This window comes from Lithobates pipiens, unplaced genomic scaffold (assembly GCF_037356315.1).
Source record: "Lithobates pipiens isolate NorthernLeopardFrog02 unplaced genomic scaffold, aLitPip1_a1.2 Scaffold_16, whole genome shotgun sequence".
Lineage (NCBI taxonomy): Eukaryota > Metazoa > Chordata > Amphibia > Anura > Ranidae > Lithobates > Lithobates pipiens.
Window position 1 is genome coordinate 110,239,937 of NW_027507748.1, and position 16,787 is coordinate 110,256,723.

The 16,787-nt window shown below is 42.5% G+C and overlaps 1 protein-coding gene across 7 annotated transcripts in view; it reads right to left on the bottom strand.

The window, feature by feature from the left end:
* Window positions 1-16,787, bottom strand: part of CTPS2 (CTP synthase 2) — a 453,041-nt gene that overhangs the window by 361,264 nt on the left and 74,990 nt on the right. For all 7 annotated transcript variants that reach the window (XM_077480253.1, XM_077480248.1, XM_077480250.1 and 4 more), the window contains exons 7-8: window positions 10,288-10,371; window positions 1,896-1,976 (exon numbers count right to left, since the gene is read on the bottom strand). In XM_077480253.1, the coding sequence (XP_077336379.1) occupies window positions 1,896-1,976; window positions 10,288-10,371 (165 nt within the window). The remainder of the gene's footprint in view (window positions 1-1,895; window positions 1,977-10,287; window positions 10,372-16,787) is intronic.

Here is a 16,787-nt window from a genome sequence, read left to right on the forward strand (position 1 = left end):
ATGACACTGGCAGTGAAGGGGTTAACCAGCGGGTGGCAGTGTAGGGGTTAAGTGTTCCTAGGGGTGTGTTACTAACTGTGGGGGGGTTGGGCTTTCATTTAGTGAACACTGATCTCTGCTCCAATCACATGGAGCAGAGATCAGCGTCACTAGTTGCTAGGCAGAATGGAGAAATGCTGTTTACAATGGCATTTCTTCATTTGGCCGCTCCGTGAGACGATCGCGGGTATGCCCGCGGCGACCGGACTCACGGGGGTCCCGACCAGCGCGGGAGTGCGCTCCCGATGGCAGGGCGGCAAATTTAAAGGGACGTACATGTACGACCATTTGCCTGCCCATGCCATTCTGTCGACGTACATCGTCGTGCGCTGGTCGGCAAGTGGTTAAAGAGCCACGGCCATGGCTCTTTACAGATATCGGGGTCGCGTCATGTCCTAGCAACACAGCGCAGCTGTGAACACCCCCGTAGGCAGGCTAGAACTGATTTAGACAACTTACTCCAAGCAGTAAGAATATAAATGCACATCAATGAATCAGCCAAGCTTTACCACTTTATTGCATTGTGCAATAGATGCCATTCATTTGGTACAAAATAAACCTTTGACTCAGAATTAGAAGATATTTGATATAGAAAAAGTGTAGACAGTCCAATATTTTAAAGCCCAAATCAAGTCAACCTTTTTTGGTAGTTTTGGACAAAGAGGAAAGAGGGGTTTGAGCCTCTCTTGTTTTTTTTTTTGTTTTTTTGCTATTTATGTACCTATTGGGGAGATTTTACTCCAGAACATTTAGTGCCAGCCACAGATGGTTCGAATCTCAGCCAGTTTAGCAGGAACCGGACAAGATTTGAACCATGTATGGGCAGGCTAAAAGAACACAAGTTGATTGATCAATCAATTTGGGTACAACCAGCCTGTCTGATTTTACATGAAATTATCACTAGCGGCTGTTATAGCCGCTAGCAATAATCACTGTGTTCTCCTAGTGGGTATGGCTCCCCCTTACCACCCCCGCTGGGAGAACACAATGGCTCGGGCGGAGAGATTCCCCTGTCAACACTGTCTGTGTCGATGGGGGAATTGAGTGAATTTCTTTCCTACAATCCATGGTTGCAAGAAAGAAATTCACTCCATCTATGAATGGCCTAATGCCGCGTACACATGACCGGACTTTTCAACAGCAAAGGTCCGACGGAACAAACCCGTCGGACAACTCGATCGTGTGTGGGCTCCATTGGACCTTTGCTTACAAAAATCTGATGGACTTTAGAAATGGAACAAGTTTCACATTTTTCCGCCGGACTCAGTTCCTATCGAGAAATCCGTTCATGTGTATGCTAGTCCGACAGACAAAAACCGACACTAGGGCAGCTATTGGCTACTGGCCATGAACTTCCTTATTCTAGTCCGGTCGTATGTCATCATGTTCAAATCCGTCGGACTTTCGTGTGATTGTGTGTGGCCAAGTCCGTTCATTCGGAAAGTCCTGTCGGAACTCAGCCGAAAGTCCATCGGGAAGACTGTCGGACCTAGTCCGTCAAAAAGTCTGGTCGTGTGTACGCGGCATAAGGCTGTTAAGGGATACAAAGCAATCTCCAAGTGTTTAGGCATCTAGCAGTAGACAGACTGTCTATAAATGGAGACAGTTTAGTACTGTGGCTTCTCTTCCGGCCATGGTGCAGAATCCTCAATGAGGTAAAAAAAAGAACCCACGAGTAACAGCTAAAAGCTGGAAGACATCCCTAGATTTAGTAGACATCCCTATTCATGAGTCTACAATACATAAGTCTTTGATCAAGCAGGTTGTCCATGGCAAAATAGCACCAAGAAAGCCGCTGCTCTCCAAATAAAGAAACACATTGCTGGGAATTTCACATACTTTTCCTTGCCACTTACCTGTTCTGGTTCAACATGACAGAACATAGAGATCTTCTGTTTTACAGCCATCTCGATTGGTTTGGTACTTCTGCACACAATCTGCCAAGAAAAAAATAATGAACATTGATAAATAATTTTGTATCTTTAAAATGGTTACAGCATTGGCTGTTTTTGAATCCTTGCACTAAGGTGGTGATGAAGCTGCATAGAGGTCTATGGCCCGATGGAATAAAATATTTAAAGCATAACAAAACCTTCCCCTCCGGGTGATCTATGTACATTACAAGGATTTTAACAAACTTTGTTGCAGATTCCTACCTTTTTTTTTTTATTCCTGAAGAAATCAATGTCTGTTCCTCTGTGCCCCTGTGCTTTGTGAGTCTAATGGGAGTGGTTTCATAATTAGCTGCAGAAGAATCAGGGCTCTAATGAGGAAAATCGCAGGGTCTGTACCCCTTTAGACGTAATTTCCTTTTGGGAGTATCTCACCAAAAATGTCATTTGTGTTACAAAGGATGCCAAAAATCTGACTTGTTTCTGCAGACTTCTAGGAAAGTCAATGAGCCAATCACACAAGCAGGAAAATATGTTTCTGGGGGCGTTTTGTACACATGCTGTGTACAGAACACCTCCAGGTAGCCATGTTGCATTGCACTTTACAGAAAAGAGCTGCAAATTGAAAAGGAAAGGTAATGTTTAATAACATTCAATTACAATATGACTTGTATCGCAATTGTATACCTTTATATTAATATTTTTTTTATTTGCTTTCTTTTCTTTCCCCACAAAAGTGGAGTTACCCTTTAAATGAAGAGCTGTTCAGTAAAAAATGCTGTATTTTTAGGAGGGATGCTACAAACATATGTACATCTCCACTGTGAAATTTAGGCAACCAGTTCTAAAGACATTCAGACTTTTTAAACACTTTATTAACACATATCCTGGTCAATGCAATAACACCTCAATGTAAAATAAATATTTGTAAATCTCTCGCAGCGGAGACCAGGGTAGGTATTCATATAGGGCTCACAGTGTCTGTATGCAAAGGGCCTAAGAGCCGGTTCACACAGCGGGCGATGCGAGGCGACACGACTCGCCTCGCCTCGCTCTCGCAAGTCGCCCCCGTTCTGTACAATGGAACCCTTCTGAGAGGAGCGACTCGAGTCGCTCCGACTCAGAAAAAAGGTTCCTGTACTACTTTTGGGCGACCTCGGGGCGACTTGCATTGACTTCTATACAGAAGTCATTTGCAAGTCGCCGCTGAGGCCGCTGCAGGTCGCGGCGAGGCAAGTCGGAGTCGCCTCGCCTCGTCTGCAGTGTGAACCGGCCCTAAGTGTCATGTGCAGTTTATGAGCAGGGAAAGGTGCCGAATGTAAAAAAGACAAAGCGAGAAAAACGTTTTCTTTGCAACAGTTGGGTAGGATTAGGAGGCGATTGGTTTTATTAGGTGGGATGATAACAATAAAGCATTATTTTTGTGCATATTCATTACCAAAAGCAATAAAAGAGGTTTATGTAATCTCTGTGCAGATTTGTTTTTAAAAGCAGCTGCATATGCATACCGCAAATCCTTACGTATATTCAATGCTAAACACAATCTCCTATATTTATAAAACATTGTAATCCTGCATATTTGTTCCAAAAATCAGTTGCACTTATGTAAACAATACAACTTGTGAGTACATTTTTTCCCACTAGAATTGCATATGTTTACACAGCAGAGAACCTGAATATGAGAGCATATTAACAGGTGCCATCACAATTGGCTGTGATGCATTAATTCTGGTAAATTCAGCAGCTGCTCCAGTTGTCAGCTGGATATTAAAAAGGAGACATTACAACAAGTTCTTATTGCTGTCTGTGTCCTGACTATGGAGATTCACCCTCTCTATTGGTCTGGGTAACTATTGTTACCCAGACAAAAGTTAGGGCAACGATCAAACAGTTTAATTTGTCATCAGAGCAACAAGTAAGGAAAAATCCTCAAATGGGTATACGTGGCCTTGTGACATCTCTTTAAGCTGGAAATTCTCTTTAAAGAGTAACTCCACTTTTGCTGGGAAAAAAACATTCCCCTCTGGGTGATCTATGTACATTGCAAGGATTTTAACACACTTGTTGCAGATTCCTACCTTTTGTTATTCTGAAGAAATCCCTGTTTATTCCTCTGTGCCCATGTGCTGGGTGAGACTTACAGGCGTGGTTTCATAATTACAGTGTTTTCCCAAAAATAAAACCAACAGTTTTTTTTCGGGGAGGGCTGCAATATAAGCCCTATCCTGAAAATAAGCCCTAGTTTTAAAATGCTTCTAAAATACTATAATCCACTCTATTACAGTAGTATATAATGTACAATGTGTGTGTTTCTGTAATATAATTGTGTCAAATACCTTCAGTACAGCGCCGCTAGGTGGTCAGCTGACCTCCCACTGCTCTCCTCCTCTTCTTCCAGCTGTCAGCGGCACATCTCATCCCCTCGGAGTGGGGAAGAGAGCTCTGGCGGATCATGGAAGCGCCAAATGGCATGACCCGCTCTATTGTAATAGAGTGGATTATAGGATTTACAAGCATTTTTACTCAGTTCACACTGGGGATTCCTGACAGTCAGAGAGGGAGAGGGGGAGAGAAGACAGCACATTACATGGTAAGTGAAACCTGGGTTCCGCTGATAAAGTCGCCCAACGTGGGATACATATAGTCACAGCTCAACTGTGCTGCTGTCTGGTCGCATAGGATTGACTGCTGGACGACTGAAAACAACAAAGGCTAACAGCACTCCGGGGCTGGGATGGTCAATGATCAACAATGGCTGCACAGATCCGCAATGTAAACTTGGCAAGCTTGTTGGAAATGTATTCAAAATAAAGTTAAAAACAGTACATAATACATTTAACATGATGTAAAAACATTTCCGCGCTGGCTGTGGGCTGGGTTGGGCACTGGTAGGTCATTGTAATCCGGCTGGAGGTGCCGATCATTAGAGCCACAAGATGGAACTGATAGGCAATGTATCAATGTCGGACCTGCCCGCGTATCTGGATTGTGTCAGTGAAGCCCTGGGCAAACGCAATTGGCAGAGAGCGTTGATTTGGAGCTGGACAGACCTTTTTCGGCCATGAGCCTCTAAAAGAAGCCGCCCTCCATGCCACTGTCTTTCTGCCCGGCTTCGGGTTTAGTCCATTTTTTTGTTGCATCCCCATTACAGAAAGTCAAGAAAAATCTCCCCAGTGTGATACAGGCAACAAAAAATGTACTTGATGGGGGTTTTCCCCACTCTTATACAAAAAAACGTTGATTCTAAATAAACAGAACTATCAACTGATCAGGAGATTTCTTTTTTTGCTCTAAAGGACTAACAAGAACTAGAACACTAAGTTCATTTTACTGCAGGTACAGGCAGTAAAACGTATTATAGGATATGATGGATATAGAAAGACCTTTTATAGGGAAATCCACTGTAATTGTGATTTTCCTCTAAAGAACGACATAGCTAAGTAGACAAATTATCATAGCTTAAAATAACTTTAATAAATCATGAACACCAATTACAATACTCAGCAAGACCACACAACGTGCACATTGTATATGCATCAACGGTCAGATTTACACATCATATAAATACCAAAATCCTAACATCTCCATTATTTATAAATTGGAATAAAGCTATAGCTATAATAGCAGCTGCCATTTTAAGTCCATTCCAGCTAAGAAAGCAAAAGCAATAATGGTTCCTTAGTGATGGTAATCCTAAGAAAAAACTAAATAGGCTAGATAAAATATTCATATCACATTGTTAAATATCCAGTTGTAAAGTTAGATGAGTCAAAACAACTTCATTTAATACCATGAAAATATACTTGCAATCCACAAGGATATGATGCTCAAAGCAAAACTGTGCTTTAATCCTTGATGATAAGCAATGGGTTTCCTATACCCCCAGCAGCAAATACTTCCCTTCTCTTTACTCCCCCATTGCTATATTCAGTGCCAGAAGCAGATTACTGGTATGGAGCAGCATGCAATTTATACTTTGTGGCTTATAACCTGTGTAAACTAAAATTTTTTGCTCCCGGAGGAGGTCTGCAGTAGAGAAAGCCCTTGGATTTGTCCTGCATGGGCAAAGTGGTTGTAAAGACATAAGGTTTTTTTTTACCTTTATAAATTCTATGCATGAAGGTAAAAAAAACCTGGGCAGCAGCCCCCCAAATGCTTACCAGAGCCCCATTATGATACAACAATGTGCACAATAGCCTTGGTTGTCCCGGGACTCCCTCTCCTCATTGGCCGAGAAAGCAGCAGGAGCCAATGGCTCCTACTGCTGTCAATCACAGCCAGTAAGCCAATGAGGAGAGAGTGGGGGGCGGGGCTGAGCCACAGCTCTGTGTCCTACTGACGCATAGAGCAGGGCTCAGGAGCGGGCAAGCACCAGTGCCCCCATTGCAAGCGACTTGCTATTGGGGGCATTGGTCAAGGGGGAGGAGCCAGGAGCCCCAGTGGAGAACCCAAGAAGAGGAGGATCAGGGCTGCTCTGTGCAAAATCTTTACAAGTATACTTTTTTTTTTTTTTTGTTAAGGTGACCCTTTAATACCACTTTAAAGCATGTGTTACCACAACACTTCATATTCCTGATATGTGCCTGCTGTGCCATGTACGTGTATGAGAAAGTATCTTGCTCTCTTTGTATTGCTTCCTTTGAAATCTTGCTTTCCTAATAAAAACTGACCACACTAAGCAGGAAAATGCACCGTGGTCAGTTCTCTAGCTATGCTGGAAACTCAGTGTACTCTCCTCCAATGATCAGACTTGTCCTGGCATGACCGCGCTGCACAGCCATTCACTGGCAAGCTCAGTGCACTGTTTCTCCTCCTCCCAATTGGAGTTGATTTACTAAAACTGAAGTGTGTAAAATCTGTTGTGGCCCTGCATAGAAACCAATCAGCTTCCAGTTTTTTTTTTTGTTTTGTTTTTTTGTTTTGTTTTTATCAAAGCTTCATTGAACAAGCTGAAATTGGAAGCTGAAATTGGAAGCTGACTGGCTATAATGCACAGATGCACTGGGTTTTGCACCCTCCAATTTTAGTAAATCAAGTACATTGTTTCTTCCGGGCAATTCATAAAAAAAAAGTTTGTGTCCCCTAATCCCAAATATAAATGTCACAGATATAATGCCTCCAACTGTACAGTTGTTTTTCCTACATTTGGAAAGTGTGCTTACCATAGACAGTTTCAAAGATATAAAAATCACTGCGAACTCAAAATTCAAAGTCAGGGTATAATGCAGTATTTTATAATTCATTCAATCCAGCGCCGTGCACATCTGCAGCTCACCGGTCTTGCTGGGCCACCGGGAGCCATTAGCTGTCAATCAAAGCCAGTGACGAGGGAGTGGGGGGCAGAGCTGAGTTCCGCTTTCTTTTAATGGCCGCAGCAGCTGGGCTCAGGAGTGAGCATGCATGAGTGCCCCAATGGGAAGCCACTTCCCATGGTGGAACTGGACAGAGTGGAGGGACCAAGAGCACAGACGGGGGACATGAAAAGAGGAGGCTGGCGGGCGTTCTGTGCAATTCCATTGCACAGAGCAGATAAGTATAGAGATGTTTGTTATTTTAAAAAAAAATACCTTTGCAATCACTTTAAAAAAAAAAAAAAAAAAATATATATATATATATATATATATATATATATATATACGTATACTGATGCTGCCCTTCTTATGCTGCCTTTTGTCAGTAATAGGCCTGAAGTTTTCTTCACCCTCTCACACTTTTAGGAGGATCAGAGGCCCTCTGTCGTAGGCCCTGTACTGGGTCCTGACGTCACCAAGTCTACTGGTTGCTATCTGTAAAGCTTACCCACTCCGCAATCTCTTTATATGGGAGAATGCCTGTACATTATCAGTAATAGTAGTTGACTTAAGACTGGCCACTCAAAGAAAACTACTTTTTTCCTACTGTCACTTACAGAGTGCTGGAGGTTTCAAAGGCAGCAGCCGAAAACCTTTGCGTGGGCCAGGACAGGAGGGGGGAAGGCTGCTCCCCAGCCCTAAATTGGGTCATGAAAGGTTGGGTACTGAATGCCAGCAGGGCATTATCCCATGCTCCACATACTGCACAAATTCGAAGGAAAAGACCAGGCAGAGACTCTCCAATTATGTAGTCCAGATGAATAAATTTACCAGCATTTGAATATTTTGAGGAGTGCAGCTGATCTTTTCCTTATTGTCAGAGATTGAAGATAACTACATGGACTATTACTGACATAAGGCATAATAAATTGGTATAGTAATGGCAGCATCAGTCCCATAATGCCTCTGCCTATTGGTTTCGTGCTTGTAGCTGTCATCCTTGCAATGCCTCATGGGAATTGTAGTTCTGCAACAGCTAGAGGGCCACCAGTTTGAGACCCCTGTATTCGCTCCTCTGCCCTTGTTGGTTTAACTTTGGATAGTAAAATATTTTTTTCAGCCAGTAAATACCTTATACAGCCTACTTATTGTTTCTTGTTTGGTAAAAAGCCTAGGCTTATGACATCATGTATAGCTCTCTCTCTCTCACTCTAGTGAGAGTTTGCAAGGAAGGGAGGGGGTGAGTCATAAGAGGGCCAATGAGAGCTGCAGAGCTGGAGGTGTGACTGTGTAAATCCAGTAAGTGAACAGCTGCCCACAGTTTAAATGTTGCAGCCAGACTCAGTGGAGGGAGATTTCTGCATCATATTTGGCAAGTACAGAATCACAGTATATATAAAATATTATGCAGCATGGTTGTAGGGAAGCTTCAGAATGGCAAAGATGTTTTTATGACAGATTATGTGAGCAGACTGCAGTTCCTCTTTAACGTCTAAAGCACAAATGGATAACATTAAAGGTAATGCAATAAAGTCTGATTGGCTCATGTGGTTGGTGCTTCACTCTATGGGCAGATCGTATAAAGAAATAAAAGTATTATACCAGCACTAAGTAATGGATGTTTAATGAAAAGGACATACCGTATATACTCGAGTATAAGCCAACCCAAATATAAGCCGAGGCACCTACTTTTACCACAAAAAACTGGGAAAATGTATTGACTTGAGTATAAGCCTAAGGTGGGAAAAATGCAGCAGCTACTGTAAGTGGAAAAGACGGTCAACAATGCACATCTGCAGCCTCACTGTATCCATTTGCAGCTTCACTGTGTCTATCTGCATGCCTCAGCTTCATTGTGCCCATCTGCATGCCTTAGCCTCACTGTGCCCATCTGCATGCCTTAGCCTCACTGTGCCCATATGCATGCCTCAGCCTCACTGTGCCCATATGCATGCCTCAGCCTCACTGTGCCCATATGCATGCCTCAGCCTCACTGTGCCCATATGCATGCCTCAGCCTCACTGTGCCCATATGCATGCCTCAGCCTCACTGTGCCCATCTGCATGCCTCAGCCTCACTGTGCCCATCTGCATGCCTCAGCCTCACTGTGCCCATCTGCATACCTCAGCCTCACTGTGTCCATCTGCACATAGTATAATGCCATATTGGATAATAAATGGCCTTCAGCTTTTACTTGTACTTGTTTGGAATCCATAGATATACATTAAAATATCCAGGTTATGCTATTATGGAAGCTGCGCCTCATCCTGACTGTGCCCATCTCCTTGCCTCGTGTATCTGATCCTGGCGCTGTGCCCATTCTGTAGCCTTATTAACTCCCAGCACTGTGATATATTCAGTCTAGTCGGCAGCCATGCAGTGTACCAAAGCTCCGCCTCCTCCTCGTCCGTGACGAAACACTCACTTGGTTTCCCGGTGTTGTGACATATTCAGTCCGGCCATCGAAAAGCGTCCACCCCGTACTGTGCAGGCGCAGAAGGAGATTCGGAAAATCTCCAAAGAGGAACGGCGCCTGCACCGTGAGTCGAGGTACAAGCCCCACCATCCAAGTGGACATAGGGCTGCACAAATTAGAGGGCCACTCGCCACGCTTTGGGCACGGCCTCGCTTCGCTCGGCTCTTTTTATTCTCACTCTATGTCCACTTGGATGGTGGAGCTAGAACCTGGACTCACGGCACAGGCGCCGTTCATCTTTGGCTATTTTCGGAATCTGCTTGTCCTGTGTCCTACGTATGCGCAGTACACAGCGGACACTATCCGATGGGGGAGACTATCCGACAGGACACCGGCAGTGAGTCAGTGTTCAATCTATCATGGACGAGGAGGAGGCGGGACACTGCAAAGCCGCGCCGACTAGACTGAATATATCACAGCGCCAGGAGATAATAAGGCTGCAGATGGGGACAGCGCTGGGAAGACTGAAGAATAAGCTGGGGGGGGGGGGCATTTTCAGCTCAAAAAAAGTGCTGAAAGACTCGGCTTATACTCAAGTATATACGGTATATTAAAGATATTATTTATAAAGGATATTTATTCAACCTACCAAATCTGGAGATAGGCCAAGACCTCTGAGAGCACGAACACTGTTCTGTGTTGGTTTTGTTTTTTGTTCTCCCGTTGCTGTTGGCTAAAAAAAGACACAAAGTAAGGTCAGAACCATTAAAACACAGAGACAAGAATCTGAACAAAAGGTCCTCACAATTCACACAAACACTTCTGATGCTTCAACCTTTTGGCTACAAATAAGCAATAAATGATACTTTTTAAGTTTCATGGATCACTGCTAGAAGTTTACTAAAAATTTAAAAATGAGCTGTAAACAGAATAGAATAAATAGGACATAAAGGAAAGAGTTTTACATATAGAGACTATAAAGTGAGCACACAGTTGGTTAATAACATGGGAAGGAGCAGTCATGGTTAAGCCCTGTAAACTCACAGGCCAAGAAATAGCTCCACAGTACATACTGCAGTCCCTTATATACTCACTAGATTAAAGTCATAAGAAAGTCCTGCCACCTTTTTTTCTTTTATTAAAGTGGTTGTAAAGGCTCAAGGTTTTTTACCATCATGCATTCTACACATTAAAAGGTAAAAAAACATGTACAGCAGTCCCTTCAGCCCCCCCTAATACTTACCTGAGCCCCATTGCGATCCAACGATGTCCATGAGAACCTTGATGCCGTCAATCACAGCAAGTGAGCCAATGAGGAGAGAGAGGGGGCGCTTCACCTCTCCAGTACTTGCTGATGTCACTGGCCCCGTACTGATGCATTTTATCAGTACACATGACTGTATCAAGGGGGAACGCATGGGGCGAAGCCAATGACGTCATCAGAAAGGACATCAGAAAGTACTGAAGAGGTGAAGCCGATGTGTTTTGCTCCTTAAGGGGCTAGTGTCTAACCTTTACATGTTACGTTACCTGTATATCTGTGTGCACTAGATGCAGTGCACATAAAAAAAAAGTGAGTGTATTTTGAATGATTTTGCACAATGATAATTCCATTTATGTTCCTTTGAGTATCTATATCCAATATTATGAGGAGTGGATTTTGAAGAGGATTGGCCGCTGTGGACATCGTTTTAAGGTGTCTTTTACCAGAATCTACAACCAATACTCATGCTGGTTCCAAAATAAAGGGCAAAAGCGCTGTTGACCAAAGATTATATAGGCCCACATATACAGGTGAGCTGCTAAGAATAGCGGTGGAAGATTCACGTTGTGTCTTTTAATTTTAGGTTATAGCACTGAGTTCCAAAGCACATTTAAAGGAGAATGGCACTTTATGGATTTTGAGTGTGTAAGTGTACAGAAGTAGCAAGAGAGATACTAAGTGCAGCACAGTGTAGCTCATTACAGGACTGTTTATATAGAGAATAATGTTTATAACACGTTATAACAGTTTGTGTGAGGGGGTGACACCATTATTGTTATATTTAGTTTTGAATATTGTTTTGAGTTTATTTCAGGACTATATTTACTGATGTTTTTAATACATGTTATACCATTTTGTGTGAGGAGGTGACACCATTATTGTTATATGGCAGTTTGGCTGTATTTGTCGGCAGTTTACAATAACAAGGAGGTACAGTATTTGTAAGCATATAAGTAGTAGAGGATGTCACCACTATTTGTTACCACTCATTAACATGTAATCATGTTTGTTTCGGATTTTTTTACATGGTAGTGCAGCATTTCTTTCTTTTATACTTTACATCGGTGTCGGGACATATTCAATGTTAGCAGCTACCCAGTTTTTAACTATTTGAGCACATTGAGGTGATTGTGTGGGTTGGCTTTAATTATTTCAACAGTGTGCAGATAGAAGAGCTTTTCACTGCCTTCCAAGCTGGGCCAGGGAAGTGAACAAGCGTTATTATTTATTCTTCAATAGAGAAAAGAAAGATCATTAACAAGGGCTGTGCTGCCTGGTTTGACTATGTAGATAACTGCACTTCTATTCGTGTAAGCATTTATGACTGCAGGCCAGTCAAGTTTCTCCACCCCAAACTCGCTCATCCATGTCTTTATGGACCTTGCTTTATGACTGGTGAGCAGTCATGTTGGAACAGGAAGGGGCCATCCCCAAACTGTTCCCCCAAAGTTGGCAGCATCAAATTGCCCAAAATGTCTTGGTATGCTGAAGAGTTCTCTACACTGGAACTAAAGGACCAAGCCCTGAAAAAACAACTCCACACCATAATCCTACTGCCACCAAATGATTTGGACCAGTGCACAAAGCAAGGTCCATAAAGACATCAATGAGTGAGTTTGGAGTGGAGGAATTTAACTGGCCTGTACAAAGTCCTGACCTCAACCTGATAGAACACCTTTAGGATTAATTAGAGCGGAGACTGCAAACCAGGCCTTCTCTCCAACATCAGTGCCTGACCTCACAAATGCGCTTCTGGAAGAATAGTCAAACATTCCCATAGACACACTCCTAAACCTTGTGGACAGCCTTCCCAGAAGAGTTGACGTTGTTATAGCTGCAAAGGGTGGGCCAACTCAATATTGAACCCTACGGACTAAGACTGGGATGTCATTAAAGTTCCAGTGTGTGTAAAGGTGTCCCAATATTTTTGGTATTTTTTTTTATATTTTATTTTTTATTTTTATATTTATTCCATGATTATGCTCCTGATGAGCGGCTGTCGTGCAGCGAAACACGCCAAGCCTTTATCAAATTTTTTATCTTCACTTTAATCATGGAACAAGAAGATATCATTTGATTTTATTTATATTTAAAATAATTTATTCATGACCCATATATTATATGTAGTTATTGTCATTATTGTTTCTTTCAAATGTTAAGGCCTATTGGATTGTGGTATTTTACATATTGTAAGCTGATCCAAGATTTACCATGTAGAGGCTTGTTGCCCAAAATGTTTTTTAGAGGCTTGATGCCAAAAATGTTTTATGGTGGATTAAGGATTATAAAATATCAATAAATATAACTTTCCAGTCACTTGACCAACTTTTTTACTTGCTGTGTGCTTCATTTAAAGTCCCATTTCCCTCTTTTTTTCCCCCTCCCTTCTTTTTATATTAATGATAGGGATGTCGGGGCGGGCACCCCTTTGATGCTCGCTTCATTTAAAGTCCCAAAAATGTATTTTCCTTATTTGATACCTTTGGGATGAATTGGAGCGGAGACTGCGAACCAGGCCTTCTCTCCAACATCAGTGCCTGACCTCACAAATACGCTTCTGGAAGAATAGTCAAACATTCCCATAGACACACTCCTAAACCTTGTAGACAGCCTTCCCAGAAGAGTTGACGTTGTTATAGCTGCAAAGGGTGGGCCAACTCAATATTGAACCCTGCCGACTAAGACTGGTATGCCTTTAAAGTTCCTGTGCATGTAATGGCAGGTGCCCCAATATGTTTGGTAATATAGTGTACAGACCGGGCCACCACCAGTAAAAGAGCTGGAAGAAGAACCGAAGAGGGGGACAAGACCCCCAAAGTCGGAAGAAGAGGCGGCGACAGAAGATCGGGCCACCGCTAATAAAAGAGCTAAAGGAAGAAAGCGGAGGCCCGGCAAGAAGAACCGAAGAGGGGGCAAGACCCCCGAAGTCAGAAGAAGACCCCCAGGCGGCGACGAAGAAGAAAGCCAGGCTCCTCCGCTAGTAAAAGAGCTAGCAGAAGATAGCGGAGGAGCCTGGTGGGAAGACCCCCCCAAGACGGAAGAAGACCCCCGGAGCTGTGCAATAAATGATTTTGAAACCTTGTGTTGTGTTTTATTTACATTTTTTTCACAGGTGAATGGGTAGGGGTACATTGTACCCCATAATCATTCACATAGGGTGGGGGGCCGGTATCTGGGGACCCCCTTATTAAAGGGGGCTCCCGGATTCTGATAAGCCCCCCGCCCGCAGACCCCGACAACCAACGGCCAGGGTTGTCGGGAAGAAGCCCTTGTCCTCAGCAATATGGGGACAAGGTGCTTTGGGGTGGGGGGGCCGCACGGCCCCCCTTCCCCAAAGCACCCCCCCATGTTGAGGGCAGGCAGCCTGCTACGGCTCAGGAGGGGGGGGGCGCTCGCTCGTCCCCACCCCCTTTCAAAACGACTTTCTAAGTCCACCGGAGTCCACACATGGGCAGATTGTCCGGGGGACTCTGGTCTGCCGGACCAAGTCCCCCGGATAGTTTGATCGTGTGTACGCAGCATTAGTGTGCATTAGTCAAGTGGAGACAGGTCTAGGCACTAGTTGCTGCTCTATCCAATGCCAATGCCACCTGCTTTGTTGCTTACTCTTGGTCCCACTCGTCCCCAGCACCTGACTTATACCCGTCGTGTTATAAATGAGCTGAGATGTACAATACATATTGCATGTGCTGTGCATTGTACATACAAAAAAGAAGAATCGCAAGTCGCATTGGGCAAAGTTTTTTTTTGGAAAAGAGACTTTGCATATCTCTTGTGACAAAAACTCTAGCTCCTTGAACTTTTTCACAGTGGGTCTTTAGTTTTACTTTAACATTCATGTGAACTGTGTTCCTACTGTTAGTTTGCTGCGATTAATGGCTAGGGACACCGCAATGGCAAGGGTCACCTGCACAGGTTGCAGGAAAGGAATTTGCACAATTGCCCTATTAACAGAGACAGTGTTGATGCTGTAGTAGAATTTCATACCAATATATATATTTGATGTTATTTATATTATTATCATTATTATTATATAGTAGTAGTTTTATCAATATTATTATTCAATAAGTAAAGCAATAGTTATTAATATTAATGTATACAATGTTTTCCATAGATTTAGAAAGACTTAATTTTAAATGTTAAACTTTAGATGACCTTTCTGCTTCTTTCTCATACTTTTTGTAAGATAGTTTACAGGGTGAAAGTTCATTAGGATAGTTAATTTTTCATTTTTAAGTAAGAGCTAATTAGAAAAGAAAACACTTGACAATAGATAAATCACAGAGATAAGATAAGAACATCTTATACAGGTGGTTTATAACAGGTTCATTGGCGTCTGTCCAAAATTGGCCCTAGTATATGAATGGGGACCTTGGATTGTGGACTCCTTGAGGGTAGGGACCGATATGAGCGTGCAATGTACAGGGATAGGGACAACTGTAGACACTAACTCAGGTTGAACTGGTCCCGACTGGTCCCTATAAGGTGATGGGTTCCCAAGAATTGGCAGAAAAGACCCATTCTAGTTCAAGGTGAGAACAATTCACAATTGTTTCAATTTGGGTAGAGGATAAGAATACCTACTGTATATCTAATATGCTTGCAGTGTAAGAAACTGTATAAATTAGACCTGTATCTTGTAATACTTTGAACATAAACCTGTATGTTACAAGCGGTTAATAAACCTGCATTGCTGAAGTCCTTCCTGGTTCGATACGTTATTATTCTACTTTAATGCGGGAATCTCTCCTGCAAAGCAATTGTCTTCTCCCGACAGAGGCAGCTTCCCCTGGACAGTGATTATTACTAGCAGCTACAGCAGCCGCTAGTGATGATCACAAGAGAATCCGATAGGCTGGTTGTACCCAAGCTGCTTACTCAATCGACTTGGTACATTCAGCCTGCCCATTAACAGTTCAGATTTCAGCTGGTTCCTGTTGAATCAACCAAGATTCGAACTGTGTATGGCTGGCCTAACCCTTGGCTGGAGAAATGCATTGGGGGTGTGGCCTGGCAGGAGACAAGGCTGAGGTTGTCTCTCTCATACCACCATAGGACTCCGTGGATGTGTGCGGCACCAGGGATCTTTCTTCTCTTATTCCTTGGTTGGAGAACCCGGTTATTTCTCATTAATTACCTAACAAAGAGTGTTGTTTCAAAATTCATCTCTGCCCCTGATTCATTTAAAAAAGCAGAAGCAGGAACACAAAACAACCTAAGCAACTTGTGGTGTTTTACAAAAAGAAAGAAAAAAAATGAAAAAAGCTAAAGCCTTCAAACCAGAATCACTCTTCCTATGAAGACACAAAAACAGTAATAAAGGGGTTAAGCATAAGTTTTAGTCAAGTTGTTCACTTGAAAGATAAATGATTTGTTCCCTGATGGAAATTTCCAAAAGCTATACCGTGCCTTTTTTTTTGTTGCAAGAAACCTAGAATAAAAATTCAAAGGCCAGCTTTGATGGTGTCTGACTACTTTGAAGAAAGAATTTTGAAAATGAAAACTCTGGACTTCAAGTAGAACTATAGGCAGAATCAAAAGTCCCCCATAGCACAGTCTTATTAACTGCCGATCCGGCCAGCAAGTCTGTTATTTTTTATCTTCCTTTAATATATCAAACAATCCAGCAAAAGAGGCAGTTAGATGGTTGGGACAAACCATTTAACACGTACAATAGTCAGCTTATTTACTTGTTACAGGTAATTGTATAGCATTGTCAATTTACACAGAGCTTCACATATATATATATATATATATATATATATATATATATATATATATATATATATATATATATATATATATATATATATATATATATATATATATACATACATACATACATACATACATACATACATACACACATACACACATACACACAT